The 10913-nt window shown below is 35.1% G+C and overlaps 1 protein-coding gene across 1 annotated transcript; it reads right to left on the reverse strand.

Annotated features, from left to right (window-relative positions):
* Positions 1–16: 16 nt before the first annotated feature.
* On the reverse strand, positions 17–9825 carry LOC138935319 (uncharacterized). The gene is made up of 5 exons (XM_070299770.1): positions 9722–9825; positions 2757–3276; positions 982–2296; positions 399–635; positions 17–303 (listed from the first exon to the last, which is right to left on the reverse strand). Exons 1-5 carry the CDS (start codon positions 9823–9825, stop codon positions 17–19), a joined length of 2463 nt encoding a protein of 820 aa, XP_070155871.1.
* Between the last annotated feature and the right edge of the window lie 1088 nt (positions 9826–10913).

The following is a 10913-nucleotide window of genomic DNA, read 5'->3' on the forward strand; positions in this document are numbered from 1 at the left end:
TAAATTTTTCCTTTCTCTACTTTATTCTGTTGGAAGTTCTGTTATTATTTTGTTGTAACGTGATATTATGTTGTACTGTATTATTCGAGGTCAAGGCTAGTGTTGCGTTCTCTTTGTCGTTTTCCCGAAGCAATCGTACGATCTCTCGGTGTTTTCTTTTCATCTCCGATGATAATTTATTACGGCGAAATATGTCGTTAAAAATATTTGTAGCTATCTGAAAATCCTCACAGTCCCGCGGATTATGAGCGATCGACCAAACCCCAACTATCGTATCGATACCTCGGCATACTCTGCACGCACCTGTGTATCATATCGTAGATCTTTTTTTTAATTCTTTAATTAGTTTTTCTCGCGTATAAAATTATAATTTATTTTCGGCTACGCATCTCGAATACCTGCAAACACTGCCAGAGACTTCGTGCGATTGTCAATGCCGAACAAGGAGAACGGTCCACCCGCCATGAACGGCGCGTATCCGGTCAGATTCCAGGTGAGATCTAGAAAACCCTGGTGAGCGGGCGGAGGCGACAATCTCGCGAGAGTCACGTTTATGGTACAATTAGCGATTTTCATGTCGATCTGTACTCCACCCTGTGTGGTTACCCACGATCCCGATATCTTGCAAGGTAAACCTGAATAGAGTTTAATTCATTTATCAAAAGGTGTGTGTGTGTGTGTGCGTTGAGAATATTTTTCTAATAAATGTTTTATTTTAAATTCTTTAATATTCGGAATAAAATCAGTATGCAAGTTTTTTTTTTGCTTTATAGTTATAACGGTAGAATTATTTATGAGAATTGATTTCTCTTTGAAAAAAGTTTTGAGAATAAATTTAATATTTAGTAAGTACATCGACTGGTTAAATTTTAAATTAAACTTTTCAAGAATGCAGTGTTACTTATACTTTAATATTAAATGTCTTGCTAATTAAGGCTCAATATAGCAAAATCGAGAAAGAGATTCGAATTAAATAATAACCTTCTATTTGCTCGTTCTCAGTCGCTCGATCTGACTTAATCTCCTCCAATTCGTTGACAATCTTTTCTAATATTTGATTCGCGACTTCCTTGGTTTCGTTTAACGAAGAAACATACGCCCGTCGTGTATCTTCCGTTGTCTTCGTCGCAGGTGCAAAATCGCCGTATGTTTCACTGTTCATCAATTCTTCATTCTTGTCATTTTTGTATCGTTCGTGAAAAATTCGAGTAGCCGCTTTCTGTTTCGCTTTGCGAACTTCCTCGGCCAATGCTAGTTTTTGATCGATATTCTTGTATCGATGTGATGTGACATATTTCTCTCGATCGGGAATCAAAATATGCTCTACCGGTCGATTGATGATCGAATGAGAAAGAACCGAAACGTGATTATTGACTTTGTGCGTAGGCTGTCTTGTAGGACCGACGGAATAAATGTATTCATTGAACGCAGACGCGGGCTCAGCACTTTTCTCCGCAACATATACGTTCAGAGTACCGGGAACTTTACGAAGGATGTGCGGTACTACGTTCATCGAAACTCCTGTCGGGCCTCTCGCGTCGGGATAAAGCACCTGCATTTCCTCAGGTTTGCTCGACTCTGATTTGATACTTAAATTAGGATGTAAATGAGGAATGTTCAATCTATTCCGATCCTGTAGCACTTCGCTAGGAATTTGCTCGACTTCGATTTGGTGATCGAAGATGGTATTCGCGTTGGTGGTAAGAATCTGCGCCAGATCGAGATCAGAATTGATAAAAGTATCAGTAGAAGTTTCTATTCCATTGGCAAGCAATACGTTCTTTTTAGAAGATCGATCGATATTCGATATTTGAAACTGATTAAACGTCAGATCTTTTTGAGTTCGTTCGTCGGGAATATAATACAGGCTACCTGAATTGATTTTTTGATCGATTAATATCGGAGAATACGTGGTCATGTAATCGATAGCATTATCTTCTTCTGATCGAGCGATTAGGGAACGACCGCTCTCCCAAGGTTTCAATGAATCGTCATAAATTAAATCGTTATTATAGGAATCTTCGCTTGAGGATTGTCGCTTAAACTGCGAACGATGGTCGAACGGATTGTTGTTGAAGACATAACTGCCATTCGAGATTTGCCTGGCTATTCTATCGTTTCCACTCTCCGTTTCGTCTCGTTTCAATTGCATTTTAATTGCCTCGGGATTATCGTTGCTATAATATTTGGAATGTTCGATTCCTTGATTCTTTTTTCGAGGATTCTTTCGCATTAAGCGTTTTATCATGTTTTCATGTTTTGATGAAATCGTATCGTCGATTTTTCGAAACCGTCGCTCCGAATGCGAAGGGTTCGCGATATTATTTTTTAAGGAATGATAGGCATCATTTTCAGTTATAGAGTTTCGTTGAATATTATTCTTCATTATTGAGTTTTTCGTTTCATCATTTATGATGTTCCGCTCTTTTATGTCAATATGATTAGCAGATGGATTTATTTTTCGTAGCTCCTTCTAAACAACAATGCACGTGATTATTTATAATTAAATCAAGACTTAAATAGAAAAAAGAATGTCTATGTTTAAGATTTATATTTTAAATTTACAATAATTCTTAAACGCTTCAGTCATATTTCTATTCTTCAAAAAATTCACAAATATCTCGAAGAAATAAAATTGTCAGAAATTAAATTTGTAGACTTGTCTCTTCTATGACATAAATATCTTATCGTTAAAAATTTATAATAAAAAATAGATAATAATAATAATACTAATAATATAATGGTATCTTACCTACCTTAATATAATTTTGTCTATGTAACCAAGGCTGATCTTTGCGTTGTCTTATTCCGTGCCTATGTTTACTCCTCGTCCTTTTCCTTTTTCCTTTATGATTCGACAACTTGCTCAGCTTTCCCATATTTACTGTCGGTTTAAACACACTTCCCATCTCTCTTTGATCTACCAGTAGGTCGTTTATCGCTTTAGAATGATTATACCGAGGCTCGCTTAAATTTGCCAACTTTTTGATATTGCGTTGCAATTGCGGCGATCTGAGAGCTTCATTTGCCAATTTCCGCGCTAAGGATTTAGTCTTTTTTCGTTCGGAATCATCAAGCGTAGCTTTCAAACTTATATTTTTGTCGAATTTTTCAGAGGCTCGTTCATCTAAATTCGATCTTTTCATCGCTTCCTTCTTGCATACGATGCTATTCTGTGTGTAAAAAGGATCCTTTTTTGCAGAAGAGATGATTGATCGTTCGGCGTACGCATCATTGCAAATTATTTCGACTAGCAACGGTATAATCATGACGAACCTGTTTGAATCAGAGAAGAAAAGAGCTTTCGTGTATTTATACCATATGACACAATAAAATTATATCGGCGAATACCTGCCGGAGACAGACGGTGCCAAGTGTACCTGTAGCCTTTGCCTGTGTTTTTCGGTATCATTTACAAAAGCATCTGTCACTTTAACGAGAAAATCCCTCTTTTCTCCCGGCTTTTAATTCTAGATTTATGTGTTTTGATCGTAATTCGAGTCTGACGTTTCGCGTTTTATCGGCGAGGAAATGTACGATCCATTTTCATTTTTCTTCTAACCGCATTTGATAGATAAAAATTTGAGATCCTTAATCGAAATGTGAACAATGCTGTTTTCTCGCATCGTCGATCTCGTTTTGTCGCAGATCTCTTCATTAGATTAAAGGTATTTACACACGAAAATATTGTTTATAGTATATTTACACACATTACATATTTATTCGGACTTTTAAAAATTACAACTGAAGAAACTGCAAACGCAAAAAGTTTATCAAATGTAATGATTAAATTTAGATATAATAATTTATGTTAAACTATTATTTCAAATTTATGTTAAACTGTTATTTCAATCTTTTTAATTGTTTTTAATATTTTCGAGAATTATAGCAACGCTTCTTCGCAGAAAAATATTATATTGCACTTGAGTTTTGAGAGTCGCATTATTTTTTGAAGAATAATTAAGCTTTTACGCGATACTAAACGATTAACTCGCAATACCAATGTGTAATAGACTCGATACGCAAATAGATCTCATCGTCATCGCTCCCGATCTAGAAACCGCTCTCTAACGGGACGTCACAGTTGATCAATAGCGGAGAGATTGTAGCCGGTATAACACGGGGCCTGTGTATTGCGCCAGTCGTAGTATCGATTTGGATCCGTAGAGAAATCCCTAGAGAGGCGTAGATATCGATTATTATTAGACGCGGCCGAAACGCGGCCGATTGACCGCGCCACGAATTAGCTTCCCGTAATAATTGTTTTGTAACAATTGTGCATTTTCATTTTTGCCATTGTGTGTGAAATTGAAATAGCCTCCTGAAAATTAAAATGATCTATACAGGCCTAAACGACGGAAAGAAGAGACGGAATTCATAGTCATTTTTTTCTCTTTCTCTTTAAAAATTATTTCTGTAAGAATAAGTTTTGAAAAATAAAGAAATGAAATCTGAAAAATAAAAACTTAATTAAAATGAATTAAAAGATAAGTAATATTGAAGCTAATTCAATGATTGTTTTACAAAATGAAATTCTACGTGTCAAAGATATTATCTCGCACGATTAAAGAAAGAAGATTGGAGTAGCGATTCGGAGCACCGCGTCGAAGACGCCGTCGATGACGACGAGGAGGTAGAGAATAGAAGAAGAAGAAGAAGAATCGGTGCTCGGGCATCGGGACGTGTTGCCGCTGGCATTGGTAGCAGTCTCGAGATAGCCGTCGGCTGGCTTCCTCACCGGCTCGGGCGATTTATTCGGGGATTTCTAGGTGGCCGAAGTGGCGAGCGAGCGACTCGACGACGTCTGGAGACCGATCCGGAGGAAGATCGTCTAATAGTAGAAAATCGAGCGATCGTTTTCCCCTTTCATGCGCTAAGGCCGATATACAATATCCGGGAGAGGGTGGTGGTGAGAGAAAGAGAGAGAAAGAGAGAGCCGGAGGAATCTCGGAAGGATCCCGAAGAGGTCAGTGAACAGTTTTCTCTTCTTTCTCTTCCCCCGAGGGACGCCTTCGTCTTCTTCCCCTGATCGCATTTTCTTCCTCTCTGGCTCTCGTTTCGCTCTTCTTTCTCTCGGCCGTCCCGTGTCAGCTCGACTCGTTGGTGCTATTTTCGCGCGAGTGTGTTGTGCAAGTGATCGAATGCGCATTAAGGTGGCGATTTCGACGTAGAGCTCGATAGATCAGGTCATCTTGTGGTCATCAATCTCACCCTGTCCAATCAACCCTTTCGGTTGGACGCGCATATTCTCCTGTGAGCGTTATGTGTATATGTATATGTTATATGCAAGAGCGAGAGATTTATAAAATTGTTATATTTTACTATGAATCACGCGGACGTCATCGTCATCGATGATCAGTACCAATATTGGTAACTTCCGATGTTGTAGAAATATATCAATTTATATGCTTATTCATGACATTGGAATTATTAAAAACTAATATGTTACTTATATAAACTTCATTAATCCTCAATATTATTCACATTATTTATTTTTGTTTATTCTTATTTTTGCTGTATATAATTTCAATCTCTAAATCCACCGAGACTATAATATGATACTGAATCAACATAATTGTTGGCACATCGCGTTGGCCTATCACTTATTTTGAAGAAGAAGATTATTGGTCATGTAGCAATAGTCGAAATTAAATCGACATAGATAGTTGTGTCGATGTTGACCTAATAATAATTTTATGATGCGTGATCTATTCGTCGAATTTTGTTTAACTGTTCTAGATGACAAATATAAAATGTTGACATTTTGCCATGCGGAAGCGTGATAGAATTTCGCGACAATAGTCTTCTCGAATTCCGTGCCTCCCAAACGGTGAAGACATACTAGACAGATATTTTGCTTGAGCAAAACAGATGCCGATTAATAATGTCGCTAATTAGTATTGTCTGGGATTTGGTGTCGCACCAACAAAACGCCTATTTGCGTGTCCGTTCGAATTTTCGAAATATCACATTTAAATAAATCGTTTTATTAAAAAAACAACTAATGTTTTGCATCAATTTTTTGGATCAAAAGATGACACGGGTTCTATTAAATAAAGATAAATCATTCAAAGTTCGTCGAGAAAAGAAAGTTCCAATATTAACTTCAATATCAAATTATAAACTTTTAGCGACATTTGTAGAATTAATTCATTCTCACTAAATCAACTGCTCGATAGATTATGATTGCAAACTGATTTTTTATTATACAAGCATGTATGTACTATGATTATTTTATGATTATGCAGAGTGGTACGAATATTTGCGAAATATGTTTGGCGTCCAAAGGCGAAACAATGAGGCGGCCAACCGCGATAGTGTATACATATAGCATAAAATTTCTGGCCAAATGAAACTCTGCATTGCTCTAGCCTAGTGCTCAAGGTGCTTCACAAAATAGCTGCACTATTTACCTGGCACGGTTTCCCAGAGTCAAGCATCCCAATGAATCAAACTGTAGGAAGGCCAAGTTTTTAGTTTTATGTAAACAGAGCATATGCATATGCGTCGAGAAATTTATATTAAGATTTTATTTAGTCGAAGATGCGAATAAATGTTAAATTTATTTTTAGAAAGACGATCAAAGGGGTGTAATTAAATATTAATAATATTTTGGAAAAGTCAAATATATATCCACGATTTTTAATTTCTTTAAATACAATGAAAGAATATATTTATATTACATATTTAAAGCAAATCAAGATATGAATGAAAAGCTTCGTTACTAAAAAGAATGTTACTAAAAAGTATTTTTTTATCTTGTCTCAAATTTCTTTTTGCGTCGCTCAATTTAATTACAATGTTAAAAAGATTATATAATTTTTTTAACATGTTAAAAAAGATTTATTAGATAGAATAAGACAAAAAAGCTCATTTACTGTTTTCGAAAGTAATCTATTTATCTTTCATCTTTAATCAAACCACTGCCGGTAATAACAGTCTAAATTACTAATCTTTGATCGCGACCTGCATTTGAAGTCTTGTCTTCTTATGATGGGGCCATGTGTTTTGGCCATGTGAAATAGCGAATATATCAACCATCAACACGGTGAACTAGTATATTTTCATTAACGAAAACATTTCGGAGATCGCGGATTAACGCAAGGTTCTCCATTGCCTCCGTTGTGTCATCGATCGTAATCATAATAATGAATAAATTAAAAAATTATAAAAAATGATAATTTTGGCGACATTATAAATATGCATAGGAATTCACGATAAATGCAAACTGTGTGACAATGAGCGTAGTGCAATACAAGATTTTTGTAGTTGCGACTGAAATTCTCTCAATGTTATGATTGGACGCGCGTCGCGGTTTTCCTCAGAGATAAATCATATCATTCGCATCTCGGTCCCGCGATCCGGCAAGATTCCGGTGATTCGAAAATCGAATGGCGGAAGTGACCCCGATTAGCGGCGAAACACAAGAAAATGCGGTCAACACCGCGACGAGCCGACGGAGTCAGCCAATCGCGGTGAGCGACTGTCGGAAATAGATCTCGATTCTCGAAACTAAAAGGTTGATCCACTGATGCTTACTTTATTCATACTACGCGTTACGCATGACTTATCGTGCCTGTTAGATAATGAATTACGGTAACCAACGACAGGATCAAGGTCTGTCATAGTGGCCGCTTTTCTCCGAGGAATCTTTCATTTTCCTTATACAATAGATATATATACATAATGTCTTTAACTATAATTTTAACGACAGATTCTTCAATCAATTTGGAGTAAATCGTGTCTCAATTAAAATATTAGTCTTTCAGAAATAAATGATTAAAAGAGAAAACCTGCATCGCTCCGTTTTAAATATTTATATCTTTTATTTCGTGTCATGTTATGGTATAGATTTTTATCAAGATAAATTGAAATACTGATAGCTATTTGTTTGATATAAGCAAAGCGTTTTGTCTATAAAACGCACATATAGTTGACATTTAGTTGGCAACTAATTCGTGAGTTTTATTAGATATTTCCTCATCGAATTTGAACAGATATCTGGTAGAGCGATGGATGATAACTTTGTAAGATTCCATGGATAAATTCATCAAGTCTCTCTTTGATGTAGATAAGTTACCTGCTGCCCAAGAAAGAGGGAACTGAGAGTTGCGCTTTATTTTTACTGACGATGAGCCTCACATTTGATACTTGAATTTGTAACTTCATTATAATCATTGCTCGCGAGTATCGCGATGATTAGGATCTTTTTGCATATATAAAATGAGATAATTTTATTTTTGTACGCTTTATTTTATTTTTTCGTTTATATCTTTTTCCATATTATTTATACTTTTGGCATTAGGAATGTGCTTTCCCATATGACATTTGGGAATAAATGTGCAGTTTGATATGAGATTGATTCATTCTTGGCATAACATATCTATATATATAAAACATTTATCATTTAATAGTTATTGGAACAATGATGTATATTTGTTATGTCACATCTGTAAATATCTCATTATATTATATATTAAGAATACAGCAAAATCGATTCTTCGACAAAGAAATCAATTTCCTTTAACTTTATTCTTACTTGTTTCAGACTAATAATGTAACATTGAAAACACAACGATATGGCATTCAATTCGCGAGCGAGTACTACATCCAAAAGAAAGAAAGGTATTTTATTTTGTTTTTAGGAAGGGAATCTTGTTAATTAAAAATGCTTCTTAGCTTTAATTATTATGTGCTTAACAAATTTTACATGCAAGCATATGTGGTTGCATTAAAAAAATAAATAAAATTTAGTACATCTAAGTGTCGACAGCTTAGAACTGCAACGTTAAAATTTAAATAAAGTAAAATTAAGAATTGTGATAAGGCCGCAAGCATTATAAAAGGAACGCAGAACATAAATGCCAATAGCTTGATTTTTCGTTGCCTTGAGTATTAACTTCCGTCAATTTATTTAATTACAAAGGAATATTAATATTTTTTTATTTTTTTTATCATTTGTTCTTTTTTTATACAGAATTTTCGTTGGAGTTATCCCGTACCATTACCGATGGGACGACGATTCAACGAGAAGTAACCGAAAGTGTTGTACACTTAAGGAGCACGGTGAGTTTTAATTTCGAATAGAAAGAACTTTCAGCTCTGCGTTTTATTATACCTTCTTTATTTTAAATAAATATATTTTAGAAATATATTTTATAGAAAATATAAAAGATTATGTAAAATCAAAATTTTTATAACATTATTATAGCGAGCGTGTTTTATACAGGTAGATTTTGTTTGTGCGTATGTGTGTGGAGCACATTTCATTAAGCAATAGTATGCACAAACATGTTTTATGGCGACCTTCTTTAATTATTAATTAATCGTAAATTAAATTAAAAAAAAAATGATGCGCCACAAAAGATAATAGATAAAAGAAATATATATTAATTATATGAGCAATGATCGTCAACAATAATCACAGTTTTTAGAGAAAATTATTGTCATAGACATAGATAATAATTAGTTTTCAAATACAATTTGGAACTAGAAATAATTCTTTTCCACAAATTGTACCAGTCAAAAATTTATATATAAGAACACGTACTTGAAGCTTTCTTCAACTACAAGCGTTCCATTTAGCGCGCACGTGTGATGCGTCCTTGACAACAAGCATCTTTTTTGACACGTTGTGTCGCTTCGGTGGAAAAATTTGGGAACCACTGTAATCGAGGGGAAACTGGGGAGACGGGGTACATGACAGAAGTAGATGGAATACCTGGTTCGTTGCCAGCAGCCGAAGTCTACACACCGCCATTTCGAGCACTCCCGCGATACACGAGCTTTCGTCTTCGCGCGATGTCTTTCTCTTTTTGTTCTCATCGCTTAGCTTGTGTGCGTGCGCGATCTTTTTAACCTGTTCTCTTCATCGCGTGATGCATGCGAGGGATGTGTTCTGTCGGCGCATTTCATGTTTCTCGGAATAACGCTTCGTTCTCGCGATGCCGTACATCGCGGCTGCTCCTGGACATCTCGTCCTTCAGATCTAATGGGCACCATTTAATTAATCGTCCGACACCCGTTCAGGGAACATCGCGTGTAATTAGAGAAGGATTCTGATCTTAATCTGTCGTCTACGTCTAGAGCGATATAGGACGTAATAAGGAGTCGCAATTATTTGAATGACAGATAATTGGATAAACAAAACAATTTGTGAGACGCAACTTTGTACATCGTTGAGAAAGAGAAGATTGAGAACAAATGGCACATTACATTGAATACCAGATAATTTAGCTGAATTATTTTTAAATTAGTTTTTGAATTTAATAATTAATTTTCTAATAAATATTAATTAATTAATTGAGAAAAATTAAGCGAAACAAGTTTCAAACTTTTAATTGTCTCGAAGATACTTGATATTTACTCGAATTTTTCAATTATCATTTTTTCAGCAAAATGTGAAGAAGATAAGATATGACAGATATCTTAGCTTTATTTATTCCAGAAGATAATTATTAAAATTTATTTAAATGTTCCTATATATATATACATATTTATTCCATTTTTAAAAACTGCAAAATTGTGAAAAAGAGAACATATTTTGTATTGTTTCAAGCCTTCTTTATCGGATCGTTTTATAAATGGTATGATACAGAAAATGATACTTATAATTATTATCATTAATCATATATTTTGTTATCACTTTGATGAAATGTGCTTACGGATAAAATAGAAGTGAGGAATAGAATTCATTTCTATTTGTTCACACATACATCTATTATTTGATAAAGCTTTTTATAATATATGCATCTATTATAATTTCTATCTTACCCTATCACTTTGATAAAATATTTATGCAGATGAGGGATGAGCTATTTTTAATGCGGACCGGGGACAAAGTCCGGGGGGTTTATTCGATGGGTGCGATTGCCCGGCGCGTTGGTGGTTGGTTTTTATTCCCGGTCTATTTT

The sequence above is a fragment of the Polyergus mexicanus genome, unplaced genomic scaffold (assembly GCF_030449975.1).
Source record: "Polyergus mexicanus isolate NDT 795.1 unplaced genomic scaffold, iyPolMexi1.0 SCAF_8, whole genome shotgun sequence".
NCBI lineage: Eukaryota > Metazoa > Arthropoda > Insecta > Hymenoptera > Formicidae > Polyergus > Polyergus mexicanus.